Source organism: Palaemon carinicauda, chromosome 3 (assembly GCF_036898095.1).
Source record: "Palaemon carinicauda isolate YSFRI2023 chromosome 3, ASM3689809v2, whole genome shotgun sequence".
NCBI lineage: Eukaryota > Metazoa > Arthropoda > Malacostraca > Decapoda > Palaemonidae > Palaemon > Palaemon carinicauda.
This window is the reverse complement of record NC_090727.1, coordinates 125731830-125749994: the sequence shown is the minus strand read 5'-3', so window position 1 is coordinate 125749994 and position 18165 is coordinate 125731830. Positions and strand designations below refer to the sequence as shown.

Here is an 18165-nt window from a genome sequence, read left to right as displayed (position 1 = left end):
AAAGGACAAGGGTTTGTATTGTTGTAGGAACAACTCTTTTTCTTGACTAACATAAGGCAATTAGTTACCCACTTACAAATGTAATCTCAATGGTGTAACCCTCTAGGTTAACAGGTGGTTTGGAGATCTGGCCTTCTGTTAGGTCACAAAATCATAATACAGTAATATAGTTTACAGCTACAGGTTCATGGCATCCAATGGCTAACAATCAATTGCCATCATTTATAGTTTAAAATAACCTGCATTTGTCATTCAAAAGATTTTCCGGCTAAATTCTTCATGTCTCAAACGCTAAAAGGCAAGCAAAGACCACCATAATGACACTCAAGTTAAGAATTTATTGCTCAGCATATGCATAGTAGACTGAAATAAAAATAATCCTACCTTAGCATATGTAGTAAGTTGACCTTCTAGCGTCTCTAAGCGTTGAAGTAGTCTGTCTTCATCTATCATAGCATTCCAACTATGAGTAGCTGCCTCCTGTAACCAAAAGGATAAAATCACAAATGTATCGAGTGTAACCTGGCCAACAACAAATCTTAATTCACAGGAGTAATAAAGAGATTCCTGTTTTAAAATGTTCATAAAATTACAAAATATAAATCACTTCCCAAAATATTAAGGTTGTGTAAACTTAGAATATTAGTTAAAATTCTTAACAGGATTTTGTCAGAATTGTAATCATGCTTTACTGTTAATTTTTTGTTCCAAGCTTCACATTCTCACATATCCCTGTGTTGTCTTGAACAGTATTATTGTGCCTTATGTCTTTTCTTGGATGGAATCTGGTAGTTTTGGGTAACTAGTGTAAAAGTCCTTCTGCACCCAGTCATTAGTCATGGTCACTGTCAGTATCATGAAAGCTCCTGAGCCTCAACGAACCTGCTTGACCATTGTGCCAGCTTTACTGGCTAATTTATCAAAACAAGTGCTAGCTTCATCTTCAGTATACCTTTCTGGGTAGCAATATTTGATGTATTTATTAAAACTTCTCACACAGTTATTGTGAAGAACTGACTGTGATCCAAAATTTACAACTACCCTGTACACCTATGATTTGCTATGACAGTACTGTATATTCTTATCTATAACTAGTTACATAAAACCGGACATTTTTTATTAAGTAATCTAAAGGTAAACCATCTTACTTTAACAATAGCCTTACCTGAGTTGATGCAACCAGGCGCTGTAAGGCAGCTAATTTGGTTTCAATCTGCTGTTCACGATGTTGTGCTTCTTGAAGGTAGGTTCGTAACTGATACAGTTCTTGAGCGGACACACTAGAGACTGCCCCACCAACTACTGTTGAAGGACTATAAAAAAAAAAGACAATCTATTTTACAACACAATGCGTGTCAGGATATGAAGACTAACTTAGTGAATAGTTATGCAATATTAGATAACTAATTTTACAATAATACTGGAACCAATTGTACAATAGGTGATAATGACCATTTTCCATTCTTACCTTGCTTTAGCTTCCTGTCCATCAGGCATATATAACTTCAAAGTAGCGACTATACATCCATGAGTAACTGAAATATATCAAATAAAACAATAGTTTTGTAATGTTGTACTGTACTATATTTGTTACATAGATACAGTACTTGCCATGTACTGTGTCCATATACAATGAGTTTATAGACAAATAAAGGACTTTATAAGTATGAGAAAAATTGTACAATTATGTACGTAAGTAAACAATCCCACACAATTCTTTCCTTCTTTGATTTTACTTCTTGAATTCACAAATATCATTTCAAAGGACAAGACTCTCCATGATCAGTAATGATCTCAATCTAAGGTATACTGAAGCACATTGCTAAAAAAATATATGTTCTCTTTCTCCCTAAATTTTGCATCTGTATACAGCATACGTAAATATAAACACTGAAATTATCTCACCTTTCCTAGAGTTCTCCATAACATCCACTCCAAACTGTACAATATCCCCGGAGCACACTTCCCTTGGCGCAGATTCCTCTGAGCCTTTGCTAAGCCTTTGATTGTTAACAAAGGTGCCATTGCTGCTCTTGGTGTCTTGCAAGTAAAACTGGAATAAGAGAAAAATAAGTTATATTTCCCACCAGAATGATTAGGCAATTAATCAAACCGTTTCTTTTTCTAGGCCCTCAATAGAGCAAAATTATTATTGTAAGTGAATTTATCAATTTTATGCTAACACCTTGTGTTCTTGAACATTAAAAAGTTGTCTAAAGAAACGCTAGCTCTTCTATATGATAAATAATTCATAGACAGATACACTTCTATTATCAAATGTTGATTTACAACTGTGTACAAATGTTACTTATGACAAGAAAGCTTTAAAGGAAATATGCAATAGCTCTGATCCTTTCTGCAAGTGTTGGTCCTACAAACCGCCATTTACTGACATTTAAACAATCAAATAAAAAAAAAAAAAAATTACTGTAAAAGCATTCATTTCAATGGAAATTTTCTAATCATAATGTTATCTTTCCGATAACTCTTTATTTTCAGATCCAACACATTGCACTAAAAGGTGTTTAGCACAGAATTCCCATGTAAATACTAGAGAACAGACTTCACAAAGCAGCATGTTATTCAACTGTGTGATGCAATAAATCAAGTATGAATTGTCAGAGAATTTGGTACTCTATCTTATTTGTTTGGTGAATTACATTACATAATACAGTAAGTCGACGAATGACAATATCAACTCTCTTCTAAACGTTACTTTTATTTCAAAGCTTTTCCAAAAAATATATTAGTCATAAAAGTATTTTCAGGCAAAAGTACAAAAAATTGCTTAAAAGAACCAAAATAAAACTTCCTTGCAATTACCGCCCCCTTAAAATGTTAAATCAATTGATTTATTTTCTAAATCATGATAAGGATTTCATTTAAAACATGATTATATAACTATAAATAAAGAAAGCACTTAGAAAAATTAAAGATTGGTGGAAAAAGGAGAGAAGTATAATGTATTGAGGAAATATTAATAAAAATCTAAAGAATTTTACACCTAGTTTCCTGTATATACTAAAAACCCATGAGAGCTTACAACTAAACATATGCAAAACTATGACACACAAGAGCCTCACCTTGCCATTTTCGTACCACAGAAGAGCATGATTCCTAGACAAAACTTTGCAATCAAAAATGGCGTTACTCGTAGATGGTCTGGCACGAGCCACAGACCGTCCAATTTTTACTGGTTGGTCAAGTGTCAGCGTTCTTTCCTGTAAACAGACAAAACAAAATGAAAATTAGTATATATAATAGACAGAACAATAATCTCAGTAGCAATGTCTAACCATTATGAAAATGTTGCTCTTCTTAATGGTTTGAAAGTGTTAAACCAGCATTAATGGTAGGAGTCCAATCCACTGTTGAAGACTTGTGGATATAAATATCTATCACAACCCAAAAAAGGTTTAAAATCGGGACCCAGATCCCTTTTAAGTCAAATATTTGCAATACAGTCAGGCCAAAAAAAAAAAAAAAAAAAAACACTAATCCACAAAACCAGGGTAGAAAATGTGGGGAAAACTCAATTCATATTTTCAAACTGTAAAATCTAAATGGTAAAAAAATTACTCTAAATTTAGAGTCAATCCTCTCATATCCTGTACACAGCAGGTACAGTATACACTTTACCCAACACTGTAATTCACGGTTTTGTTCCCACTCCCCACACGAGCAGTACCCACATGGAATCTACTTTCATTTTGTCTCATCTTGTTAGCGACACTGTGCAGTAGACATCCACAATACTCTGCATGCAAAGGAACTTCCACAACTGTTAATTCTGAGATTTATAAGAATAATAAAAAACAAACACTATGTAAGCAGTGATATGATTGGCTACTGATGACGAATTGGATGTGAAACGAATTACATGAAGAAAAAAAATAAAAAATAAAAAATAAAAATGGAGGATAAATGGAAAAGAAATAAAAATAATGAAAACTGGCAACATTACAAATCGGCTAGAAATCTCTACAATTACCTTATCTTAGTTAAAAAAAGGCCTATAATAAAAAATTGTGCAATGAAAATGACCCACAGAAAATACATAAGAACCTAAAGAAACTATTAGGTCTAAAGACAGAAATAGTATTGCCTGACATAACTAATGATCCTAAATGCCTAACAAATTATTCCATTGATTAGTTTGAAGAAAAAATAAATCAAATCTGCTCCAGTTTTCGCAACATCGGCACAACAGAACGAAGGAATACATCAGCAACAGGTGTAAGCAAGCTAAGGGTATTCAAAGAGTTAAGTCAGAGTGATTATATGAGAATAATAAAGTAAAAAAAAAAAAAAAAACTATTGCGGAAATGACCCATTTCCAATTGACGATGTAAAAGATGCAGAAAATTTCACCAGACTACAAGAGACCTACCGAAACATGGTAAATAAACACAGGCAGTTTTCCCTGATTGTGAGAAAGTTGCATGTATCAAGCTTATCTATAAAGGAAAAGGTGATATAGACAATTTAAGTTCATATAGGCCAATATCAAATCCGTCATATTTTTCGAAAATTATTGAAACTGTTGTACATGAACAAACATGGAAACATCTGAAACAATCTAATGCCATACCCGATGATCAATCTGCATACAGAGAAAATTACTCCACAGAAACAACTGTGTTAGCGATTAAAAATGACATAACAGAAATTATAACAAATGGCAAGTGTTGCATTTTTGTGATGCTTGATCTAAGTGCAGCATTTGATACTGTAGAACATACATATCTGATGGAAGACCTTAAAGCTGTGGGCATCGTAGAACGAGCATATGACTGGTTTGTGAGTTATCTTGAAAACCGCAAAGTTAAAGTAGTAATATCAAATGTTGAATCTGAGACAAGAAAACTAACCAAAGGGGTGCCTCAAGGCAGTAAACTAGGTCCTCTCCTGTTTGAAATTTACACGGTTGAACTGGCAAATATACTTGAAACTCACAGAGTTAAGTTTAAAATATACGCTGATGATACACAATTCTATTTTCCAATAGAATCAGTTGAAGCTAAAAGAAAGATACATGAAATAATGAATGACATTAAGGCTTGGATGTTAACAAAAAAGCTCAAGCTCAATGAAGATAAAAGTGAATGTATTATTTTTGGAAACGAAGAAGATATAAAAAGAATCGAATGCTTCCAAAGAATTGAAATAGGTCCATCGATCATTGACCTAAAGAAATCTGTCAGAAATCTTGGAGTAATCATGGATGATAGCCTGACAATGAATGAACATATATAATATGGTAAGAAATTGTAACTATCATATTAGAAACATAGCATTTATTAGTAAATACTTAAATGAAAAATCTATGGCCATACTCATTAATCACCACATATTTTCAAGAATTGATTACTGCAACTCACAGTTCTATGGCTTACCAGATTATCAGCTTAAGAAAATTCAGAGAGTACAAAACAGAGCCGCTAGATTAATAAAAGGACTACACATTAGGGATAGAATTACCCCTGCACTAATCAAATTACACAGGCTGCCGGTAAAGGCGAGAATCGAATACAAGCTACTCTTACTAACGTTTAAGATACTGAACCAAAATATCTAAAAGAAAGCCTGAAAAAAAAACTAGAACTAGAAACAAATGTTACCAAAAGACACATGAGTGACAAACATAGACTATCTGAACCAAGAACAAATAGTAAATTTGGTGAAAGGGCTTTTAGCTACTGTGCGCCTAGACATTATAATAAACTGCCAATTGAAATGAAGGACTTAAAGGGAGCAATTAAATTTAAGAAGAAACTAAAGACATTACTTTTCACAAGATCACATGATTTGGAAGATGCTACAATCAAAGAATTGTATAAGTTATAATGAAAATGTTTCGTTAGATGATTGATATGGACCCGCCCCAGAAGTAGTTCACTCGACTTCAGTGGAGGGTTGGATTTAAACCCAAAACAAGAAACAAGTAACAAGTAAATGGTCAATGCCTGTAGGAGGTATTTGTGGAGCAAAGAGGTAAATTATTTCAAAGGCCTCCTGGATATAGACATGAAGAGCATCATCCACAATGCAAAATTATTCTTCAGTTATTTTACTTGTTACATGAAAATATCATCAATCACCTGGATAAACTTCAAGAAGAATTGATAATCGAGCAGCGAGAACATTTAATTAAATTATCAACATAAGTAGATGAACAAATTGATGAAGAACCTCAGAATTATACACTAGAAATCTTCTGCATCACTATAATACAATGGGTTACAACACTATAGGGAGCGCTTAGGAACACTTCTGATTTGATAACTGATGTAAAGTTGTTACCTCTCCAGCAAGAATATGACAGCTTCATATGACAACACAACCAGCTATCACAAGATGGTATTCCCAAAGATGGGACAAAACTGTCGACAACAGATGATCCAAGAGCCTCTTCACCACCTGCTATATTGATGCCATTCACCCAATACCATCAAGTTCCCACTTGCAAGTAACAGTATAACATAAGCATATATAATTATATATACATCTTGTATCAAAGTGCTGATCAGAAAGATTAACATCACACAAAAATATACAATATGATGTAGTCTATATAATTCTTAACATAGAAACCATGTATCGTAGAAGGATGAAGTCATAATAATAACAGGTGGTTTTAAATCGAAAATATTTTACATCAATTTAGGAGAATAATGAAAGAGGGAACAACACGATACACGGAATGATTAATGGATCCATTGAAGCACACAGAGAGAGAGAGAGAGAGAGAGAGAGAGAGAGAGAGAGAGAGAGAGAGAGAGAGAGAGAGAGAGAGAAGCTGAAAAATGTAGCACCAAGTTTGACTGAAAATCATCAGGATGTAATTTACACGAATTCATAGTCTATGGTTAAAATTCCTCAACTTTTTGGTAATAAGATCTCTCTCTCTCTCTCTCTCTCTCTCTCTCTCTCTCTCTCTCTCTCTCTCTCTCTCTCTCTCTCTCTCTCTCTCTCTCTCTCTCACACACACATTTGCCTGCGTCGAAATATCTGCCCGTGCATGGATATCACACACAAACTTGGCACCTACTGTACAGCGCAACACTACATTTGGGAGTATCTTCCGACTTATTCATGCACAAAAAGTTACTAATATACAAGGGAAGGAGATCGGGCATATTAACAGACCCCAAGAAGACATGAGAAAAACCAAATTTGGAACCGAGTGTAGGCTCCCACAACAAACACTTCACATCATGCACTACCAATATAAATATGCCATTGAATTATGTATGATCCCATTAACATGTCTTTAAAGTAACAGCTGATACCTGCTAGGCCGGTCTTACATATCATAAGCTAAAAGCAAGAGAGAGAGAGAGAGGGAGAGGGAGAGAGGGAGGGAGAGAGGGAGAGAGAGAGAGAGAGAGAGAGAGAGAGAGAGAGAGAGAGAGAGAGAGAGAGAGAGAGAGAGAGAGAGAGAGACTCCAATTCTATATTGTCCAAAGGCAGGAAGGAAAAATTCATAATCGGAAAACCTAACTTTGGAGACGGTGTTAATATAATCGAACGAGAGAGAGAGAGAGAGGAGAGAGAGAGAGAGAGAGAGAGAGAGAGAGAGAGAGAGAGAGAGAGAGAGAGAGAGCTATAAAACAAACATTCGGTATAATAAGCCGGCCTAACATATCGTTAAGGGAGGGGCATCCATGGTTGCGTGTGTGTGGAGGTGAACACGTGCTGTAAGTTATTGAGAGAGAGAGAGAGAGAGAGAGAGAGAGAGAGAGAGAGAGAGAGAGAGAGAGAGAGAGAGAGAGAGAGAGAGAGACTTTTCCCGAGCTGTTGTATTTCCACTGCTGCTGTTTTTCTTGTCGCAATCCTAGTCCCTCGAGAAACGCCCCCACCATCTCCCACCATTTTCTTTATTTTCCTCCTCCTCTCGAGAGGAGACAAGAAAAAGCGGCACAACATTGCCAGTTCAATCGGCATCCAGACGTGACACATGGTAGGAGAGACTCTAAGTAGCCAAGGTAGGGTTTGTTTGAAGATGCTACCTCAAAAGGCCATTAGGCACAGATAGGAACATCTCTATTATCACTGATTATTAAGAGATTACTATAGACACTTTGCAGCAGGCACTTATCAAAGACATATAACAAGTATTTCAGGCCTTCGCCATCTATAGCCTTTTAGTTGTGACTCAAGTATTCGTTGTTTCCTTTCTCACTGTAGTTAGCTTTTTCATATGAAAAAAAATAGATCACGTTATTACTATCACTACCACAGCTACAATCCTAATTGAAAAGCAGAATTCTAAAATCCCAAGGCCCAAATAAGGAAAGCAACCCAGTGCAGAAAGGAAAGCAGAAGTAACGAAAAAGCTATAAATGAAAGATAATGAAAAAATATAAAATATATAACGTAACAACGCTATTAAGACAAGTCCTCCATACCGTATGTAACAATATACTTCCTTCCAATGTGACAACATCCAAAATCCCAATATAAAAAGAACCGAAATCCTGGCCAACGCCTTCAGCACCATTTTTGCTAAATTATTAACCTGAGCGAGAAGTCAATAAAGTTCCCATCCTGTTCCGAAGTGGGACTTCTCGTTAACCCTAGAAATCATCAGGGTTCCAGTCGGTCCCTTTACTAGATTCGACGTCAAAATGTTCCAGTGGAAAATCAACTAACGGAATTTGTTATGGCAATATATTGTGAAGCCACAATTTCAAGTTATATTAAGATTAAAACAAGAAAAATTGCAACTTCATCTTAACAAAAATAAACTACAGAGAGATCATGAAAAAATAAAACCCACTACGTTAATAATGTTGGCAAATCGTTATTGTACTATGTTAACATTTAGATTTCAGACCATTGCAAAAATTGTACGTTTATATACAAAAATAGTGGTTAGATCATTCTTTTTTCTTACTATTACTTAATTTTCAAAACTATTTCCTACCATGGGACGCTAGCTAACAACCATATCTCTCTCTCTCTCTCTCTCTCTCTCTCTCTCTCTCTCTCTCTCTCTCTCTCTCTCTCTCTCTCTCTCTCTCTCCATCGTCCTGACAACCCATTAAGGATACCCTCCTAACGTAAAATCTGAACATTCTTCAATTTACTCACTTGATAATTGACATTCGCCTCTCTACAAATCATAACACAAACACTCGTCGAACAAAAGGGACCTTTCCCACTTTAAGCAAACCATTAGGGAGAATTGTCTGCTTCTATTGTTAAGATTTGATACAGGTGCAGTAACCAGTCGTCACTCCACTTCACTAATTAATGTGAGATGAGAATTACATCCCATTGTTCATGAGATCAACAGAGATTCAATCGTGTGAATAATGTCTTCCACAATTATAGGTTCATCAAGTCTTCTCTTTAAGACTATATTCATCTTTTTTTATTGTGAAGTTGCTCCGCAAACGCATTTTAAAGGAGAACTAGTGTATGGTTTTATATCTATCTATCCACCTATCTATGTGTATATGTATATGCTTTTGTATTTATACAGTATGTACAGCCCATATATCTCCCAAGATGTGGGAAGGATTGAATGTGTGTGTGTGTATCTAACTAAACATTTAGGCTCCTTTTTTACGGTTCTGTACACTACATGTACAGTGTGTGTATATATATATATATATATATATATATATATATATATATATATATATATAATCAACCAAACAGGCATGACTAAAATATTAACATAAGCGAGCACGCGAGGGAACATCCATGCGACATGCACCACACGTGTACATGTACGTGTATCATGCAGAAAGAGAGAAGGGAGTGCGAAGACAGAGCCTCTTTATGTACGCACGCACGCACATACTCCCCTTTCGCGAGGATAATAAAAAGGTGGATCACGCAGCCGTTCGTGAAACAAGTGTGCGAGCTTTGTATCTTCTCCCCCTTAATGCCCGCCACCATGAGCAGGAATCCTATGGGAAGAGTTGACGCAAGAAAGGGACCGCAGGAGTCCTGCAAAGATAGGGGTCACAGGAGTCCTAGAGAGAGAGGGGACGCAGGATTCCTATAGAGAGAGGGGACGCAGGATTCTTATAGAGAGAGGGGACGCAGGATTCCTACAGAGAGAGGGGATGCAAAAATCCAACATTGAGAGAGGGGATGCAAGAATCCAACAGAGAATAGGGATGCAGAAACCCTAGGGAGAGGGGGAACGCAGGAATCCTATGGAGGTAGGGAGGGGGAACGCAGGAATCCTATGGAGGTAGGGAGGGGGATGCAGGAGTCATATAGAGAGAGGGGACTCAGGAATCCTACGGAGAGAGGACGCAGGAATCTTATGGAGAGAGGGGATGCAAGAATCCTATGGAGAGAGGATGCAGGAATCTTATGGAGAGAGGGGATGCAGGAATCCTACGGAGAGAGGACGCAGGAATCTTATGGAGAGAGGGGATGCAGGAATCCTACGGAGAGGACGAAGGAATCCTATGGAGAGAGAGGATGGAGGAGTCCTACGGAGAGAGTTGACGCAGGAATCCTACAGAGAAGGGACCCAGAAACCCTAAGGAGAGAGGAAATGTGGCAACTTAGGAATCCTACGGAGAGAGAGGACACAGGAATCCTATGGAGAGAGGGGATGCAGAAATCCTAAGGAAAGAGAGGACACAGGAATTCTATAGAGAGAAGGAACGGAGGAGTCCTACAGAGAAAGGATGCAGAAACACTAAGGAGAGAGGGAAAGCAGGAACCCTATGTAGAGAGGGGATGCAGGAATCCTACGGAGAGAGAGGACGCAGGAATCTTACTTAAAAAAGGACCACAGGAATACTAGGGAGAGAGGGGACACAGGAAACCCAAGGAAAGAGGGGACGCAAGAATACCAAGGAGAGAGGGGAGACAGTTGTCCTATGGAGAGAGGGAACGCAGGAGTCCTACGGAGAGAGGGAACACAGGAGTACTACGGAGAAAAGAGGACGAAGGAGTCCTACAGAGAGAGGGGACGCAGGAATCCCAGAGAAGGGATGCAGAAACCCTAAGAAGATACGGAACGCAGGAAGCCTACAGAGAGGGGGTTGCAGGAACCCTACGGAGAGAAAACGCAGGAATCCTATGGAGAAAGGGGAGGCAGGAATCCTACGGGGAGATGGAATGAAGGAATCCTACTGAAAGAAGGAACACAGGAATCCTAAGGAGAGAGGGGATGCAGGAAATCCAAGGCAAGAGGGGATGCAGGAAACCCAAGGAGAGAGGGGACGTAGGAATAATAAGAAGAGGGGACGCAGGAATCGCAAGGGGAGAGGGGACGCAGGAATAATGAGAAAAGGGACACAGGAACAGAAAGGAGAGAGGGAATGCAGGAATCCAACGGCGAGGGGACGCAAGAATTTCACAGAGAGAGAGAGGACACAGAAATCCAAAGGAAAGAGGGGACGCAGGAATCCTAGAGAGGGGACGCAGGAATCTTACGGAGAGAGGGGACGCAGGAATCTTATTGAGAATGCTATGGAAATGGGGGGATGCAGCAATCCTCTGGTAAAGGGGGATGCAGCAATCCTATGGTGAAGGGGGACACAGGAATCCTATGGTGAAGGGGGACGCAGAAATCCTATGGTGAAGGGGGACGCAGAAATCCTATGGTGAAGGGGGACGCAAGAATCCTACGGAAAGGGTGGATGCAGCACTCCTATGATGAAGGAGGATACATCAATCATATGGTGAAGGGGGACGCAGGATTCCTATGGAAAAGGGGGACGCAGGAATCCTACTATGAAAGGGGGTGCAGAATCCTACACAGAAAGGGAAGCAAGAATCTTATGGAGGAGTATGCAGGAATCATATGGAGAAGGGGACGCAGGAATCCTATAGAGAAGGGAGAAGCAGGAATCTTATTGTGAAGGAGGACGAATGAATCCTATTGTGAAGGAGGACAAAGGAATACCAAGGAGAAGGGGGAAGCAGGAATCCTATTGTGAAAGGGGAAGCAGGAATCCTATTGAGAAGGGGGAAGCAGGAATCCTATGGTGAAGGGGAACTCAGGAATCCTATGGTGAAGGGGGAAACAGGAATCCTATGGTGAAGCGGGATGTAGGAATCCTATGGAGAAGGGGGAAAGGAATCCTATGGTGAAGGGGGACAAAGGAATCATATGGTGAAGGGGGCATGAAGGAGTCCTATGGTGAAGGGGGATGAAGGAATCTCATGGAGAAAGGGGACAAAGGAATCCCATGGTGAAGGGGGACACAGGAAACCTTTGGTGGAGGGGGACGAATGAATCCTACGGGGAAGGGGGACGCATGAATCCTATGAAGATGGGGGATGCAGGAATCCTATGGAGAAGGAAGTGCAGGAACCCTATAGTGCAGGGGGTCATAAGAATCCTGTGGAGAAGGAGGATACAGGAATCCTATAGAGAAGGGTGACACAAGAATCCTATGGTGGTAGGAGCCGCAGGAATCCTATGGTGAAAGGGGACACAGGAATCCTATGGAAAAGAGGACGCAGGAATCTTATGGAAAAGGGGATGCAGCAATCAAAAGGTGAGGGGGGAAGAATGAATCCTATGGAGAAAGGGGACACAGGAATCATATGGAGAAAGGGGACACAGGAATCATATGGAGAAGGGGGACACAGGAATCCAGTGGAGAAAGGGGTGCAGGAATCTCATGGTGAAGGGGATGTAAGAATCCTATGGAGAAGGGGGACACAGGAATCATATGGAGAAGGGGGACACAGGAATCCTGTGGTGAAAGGGGATGCAGGAATCCTATGGCAAAGGGGAATGAGGGAATTCTGTGGAGAAGGGGGACACAGGAATCCTACTGTAAAGGGAGACACAAGAATCCTATGTTGTAGGGGGACAAACGAATCCTATAGGGAAGGAGGATTCAGGAATCCTATTGTGTAGGGGGCACAGGAATCCTCTAGAGGAGGATACAGTAATCCTATAGAGAAGGGGGACACAGGAATCCTATGGAGAAGGGGGACGAAGGAATCCTATGGTGAAGGGGGACGAAGGAATCTTATGGTGAAGGGGGACGCAGGAATACTATGGAGAAGTGGGACGAAGGAATCCTATGGTGAACGTGGACGCAGGAATCCTATGGGGAAGGGGGATTCAGGAATCCTTTGGGGAAGGGGGATTCAGGAATCCTCTTGTGCAGGGGGCACAGGAATCCTCTAGAGGAGGACACAGGAATCCTCTAGAGGAGGACAGGAATCCTATAGAGAAGGGGGACACAGGAATCCTATGGAGAAGGGGGACAAAGGAATCCTGTGGTGAAGGTTGACGCAGGAATACTATGAAGAAGTGGGACGAAGAAATCCTATGGTGAACGTGGATGCAGGAATCCTATGGAGAAGGGGGATGAAGGAATCCTATCGAAAAGTGGGACGCAGGAATCCTATGGTGAAGGCGGACTAAGGAATCCTATGGTGAACTGGGACGCAGGAATCCTATGGAGTACGGAGACGAAGGAATCCTATGGAGAAGGGGGTGCACGAATCCTACGGTGAAGGGGGACGCAGGAATCCTATGGAGAATGGGGATGAAGGAATCCTATGGAGAAGTGGGGTGATGGAATCCTATGGAGAAGTGGGGTGTAGGAACCTTATAGTGAAGGGGGACGCAGAAATCCTATGGAGAAGGGGGACGCAGGAATCTTATGGAGAAGCAGGAAGCAGAAATCCTATGGGGAAGGGGGGAACCAGAAATCCTATGGTGAAGGGGGACAGAAAAATTCTATGGTGGAGGGGGACGAAGGAATCCTATGGTGGAGGGGGACGAAGGAATCCTATGGTGAAGGGGGACGAAGGAATCCTATAGTGAAGGAGAGTAGGAATCCTATGGTGTAGGGGGACGCAGGAATCCTTTGGAGAAGTCGGATGCAGGAATCCTCTGGAGAAGGGGGACACAGGAATCCATTGGAGAACAGAGACACAAGAATCCTATGGAGAAGGGGGACACAGGAATCCTACGGTGAAAAATGGACACAGGAATCCTACGGTGAAAAATGGACGCAGGAATCTTAGGGAGAAAGGGGATGCAGGAATCCTACGGAGAGAGGGGACGCAGAAATCCTATGGAGCGTGGGAAAGCAGGAATCCTACAGAAGGGGATGCAGGAATCCTACGAAAGACGGGGGACTCACTAATCCTATGAAGAGAGGGAATTCAGGAATCCTATGGAGAAGGGGAACGCTGAAATGCTGCTTATTACAACGCGCGCATTATGTGTATGAATAAGTATGTAATAATTACTAATATTAACATTTCAACTTTTACCATCAATAATAATATTAGGAAAACAATAACCTAAACAATAATGATAAAAGTAACATTGACAATAAAACCTTTAAAGACAAGTAAAATTATTAGGATAAACAGTGATTGAATTATAAAAAAATAAGTCTCATATTGACTTCTATGAAAAATGTAATAAAAATGGAAAGAGAAAAAAATAGATACTAAGCAAATATCATTACAACACCGAATAAAAATATTAATAAAACATTGAAAAACATCAAATAAATAATGAAATTAAAATTTAAAACGAATAAAATACGTAAAAAATATACCAGTGTGGAATCAATCAAAGTAGCGAACACACACACACACACCTAAAGATGAAACACCATTTGATAAAACACACAGTCGGCAAAACAACAGCAGAGGGGTCAGGGGGTTGCAGTGTGCGTGGGAAGACCCCAATGCACGTATAATCATCATCATCATCTCCTCTTCCTACTGAACCCTTCTTCTGGTTTAAGTAATCAATACACGGCAATCTCTAGAAATTTATACAGGTTAACAGATGATGCAATGCAGTTGGCTTTTCGAGGTTATATCATCCAACTTCGAACAATTGTGGTTCACTTAAACAATTTACATTATATCTCGTTCAACCAACGGCATTGATAATACTTCCTCTAGTGGTCTTGAAAACCGCAACCACTCTCACGACATAAGCTACAGAAATTCCACCAAGAATGTAATTTTGTCCACACGTAACAACTGAAGGCCCACTATTTGAAAAATCAGTCGAACTATGACGATCAAGAAGAAGCAGAAGACGTTCTTGTTTTCTAAGTGTTTCGATAGTGCGGATTTGATAAATAGTCCAGAATACGGTGTGTGATACTCGAAATAATTAGGAATACAAACGGCAAACATGTCTTGTAGGTTCTGTATGGCATAGGGTTTCCATAATATGTGATAGGACCAGGAAAACAGCCCTTAAAGTAAAGTACAGAAGTTAATAACAGGCACCCTTGACTACATAGTGTATGGAATACTGCAGATAATTACGATTACTATCATCTCTGAAACGGAATTGTCATCATGGAGGCATAAATCTACTAACTGTTCTGTATCTTATCCGCTTTCATTTTCTTTCCAGTTACTTTGCCCCTTTCAGCGCTCTGTTTGTCACCTACAAATAAGTCTTACTAGCTGAAATTTAATTATTCCTCCAAGATCGTCACAAGACCAGTCCAAATGGACTAGGATATCTGGCGGTACACTACAGAAACATTAATAAATTTCAGCTAGTTGAATGAATTTGTGGGTGACAAACAGAACGCCGAAGAAGCCAGTTAACAGAACAGTAATATATATAAAAGTGGTAAAGTAAGTGGAAACGAAAAAAGGAATAACAGATACACCAGTAGGTGGAAAAAAAAAGGGAAAAGTAGCACAAAGGTCAAATGTTTAAAAATGAGGCCAGGTAGTTGGAGAGAAAAAAAGAAAATGGACAAAGTAGCAAAAGAATAATATGCAGAAAAAAAAACTTGTATAATAAGTGGTAGAAGGTGAGAATGGAAATGGTTTTTACTAAGAAGCTGAAGCATACCAACCAGATAATTGATAAAATAGCAAAAAGTAACAGGTAGAAATAGTTAAAGTAGCAGAGAAGTAAAGAGAAGAAAACTTTTCAGATGACACACAATTCTACTTCTCCATAAATGATATACATGACACTACTGAAACTCTAAACCGAATCTTTGATAGTCGGAGAATGGATGACATTTAAACAAATAAAATTAAATGAGAACAAAGCTGAATTCATGGTGATGGGCAAGAGAAACAGCGTGAGAAACTTAAGTGATATTCAAATGAACATAAATAATGACTTGGTGCCGATATCTAGTAAAGTTCGAGATCTAGGTGTATTTCTTGACTGTAACCTGTCACTAAATTCCCAAATAAATAATGTAATAAAAACTGCTGGTTATCACCTAATATTGCGTTTATAAAAAAGTACCTGGACGAAAATTCAGTAAAGAAACTTGTGATAAACTGTTATTACCAGGATTGACTACTGCAACTCTATCTATTACAATTTACCAAAAGTGCAACTTAAGAAATTACAAAACATAACTAACAGAGGAGCAAGACTGATAAAAGGTGTCCCACCTAGAGAAAGAATCACCCCTATACTAATCAATTCACACTGGCTGCTGATTAAAGCAGGAATTGAATTTAAAATATGTACAATAACCCACCAAGTTATCAGAACCGGGCGTCCAAAATACTTAAGAGAACTGCTACATATTGCGCAGTCAACAAATCGTGTCGACACGAGAATAGTTACAGATGGCTTCAAACTGTTGGAACCTAGATATATGTCTACTTTGGGCTCCGGAGCCTTTAGCTATGCGGTCCCAGGACTATATAACAAGCTCCTGCGAAACATTCGACTGAAGACATTAAGGCTTTCTAGAGGAAACTGAAGACTCCTATTTCATGAGTCTTTCGACAGTGACGATTTAACAGTAAAAGAACAATATGCGACATGAAACGTTAAATACTCGGAACGAACAAGGTAAAACGATAGTGGAGGTCCTGTAGAGAGTGGGGTTCCCCGGCTGTATGGGATCGAAAAAGCAGCCATCAAAGTAAGTACCACAAGCTACATATAGAAATGTTAGTATATACATCAAGAAAAAGATAAATTTTTTCTACCATATTGAAGGCCATCATGCAGGTTTTAGCGAGTGTGAAAAAATACCAGCACTCGGAGATCTAAATGCAAATTTTCGGTGCCAAAAAGAGACAAGAGAATGGCTGGTAGCTCTGGAGTGCATTGACAAGAAATCTGGAGTGCACAGATGAGAATAAATCTATAAAATATAATAACGTTTTAAAAGCGGTATCATTAAAGGGATTGGTTGGTGCAAAGATACTGAAAGTAGACATAAACGTTTAAAAAGAGGAAAAAATTTATATTATACACTGGGATTGGCACATGCCAACATGAAACAGATAGCAGTAATGGCTAAAGGTTTATGTGATTATGAGTTAAAAACACACGTGCAGATCAATGGCTTCTCTAGGGGAACAGAATGACCAGTGAATGTACAGAAGAACAGGGGGACTTGTGGGGCATTAATAAGGCTTCAGTGTAACTGTATAGATCCCCCTACGTAACTGTGATTTGGATTATATTTGATTACACAAGGACAGTAACCTTGATTCAACTCTTGAAGGATAACTGCCTGAAACAGCAGACTTCTCTAAAGGTAATAATAGGCAGCAGGACTGGGGTATATGGATTTAGAGCCAGTGAAGTCATTCAGTGCACGTAGGCAACTAAGGGGGTGGTGGTAGAAGTTCAGGTTGGACTTCAAAATGGAAGAAATGAGGAAGAAATCGAGGTAAAGGGGAAGGATAAACAGTGAGTGCAGAAGGGGCCAAAGAGAGACTGCATTATTACCTTGTGGTGCAATGAGAATACTATCACCCCCCCCCCCCCCCCCCCCACGGAAAGTAATAAGTGGTAAAGGGTAAAGGTAACAATAATTATATAAATATATAAACATAGCTAAAAACAATACTAATACGGTCTAGGGAAGAAGAATAAAAATAACAACATAAGATGGAAAAAGAAGGTGTAAGAGGAAAATTGTTTCCTGGTTTCCGCATACCTCAAGGTTTACTTGGCTTGGTTCCAAACACAGACACAAAATACTTTCATCATTTGCAAACTTTTTTTCTTTAATCAGTGACATTCTTTGAATTGTTTTTGATAGTTTCATCTGGAAAATCAAACTAAATCCATTTTGAAAGAATTTCTCAACCAAGCAGAATAAATTTATCACTTCTTAAGATGTCTTTGTATAGCATAATACAACTGATGAACGAACAATTGAGAGAGAGAGAGAGAGAGAGAGAGAGAGAGAGAGAGAGAGAGAGAGAGAGAGAGAGAGAGCAAATCAGGGG

The 18165-nt window shown here is 39.2% G+C and overlaps 1 protein-coding gene across 1 annotated transcript in view; it reads right to left on the bottom strand.

The window, feature by feature from the left end:
• The window catches only part of Slmap (Sarcolemma associated protein), a 173869-nt gene that overhangs the window by 81602 nt on the left and 74102 nt on the right, over positions 1-18165 (bottom strand). Inside the window, exons 3-7 of the mRNA XM_068366299.1 lie at positions 3084-3221; positions 1906-2053; positions 1469-1535; positions 1166-1313; positions 385-480 (exon numbers count right to left, since the gene is read on the bottom strand). Coding sequence (XP_068222400.1) covers positions 385-480; positions 1166-1313; positions 1469-1535; positions 1906-2053; positions 3084-3221 — 597 coding nt within the window. The remainder of the gene's footprint in view (positions 1-384; positions 481-1165; positions 1314-1468; positions 1536-1905; positions 2054-3083; positions 3222-18165) is intronic.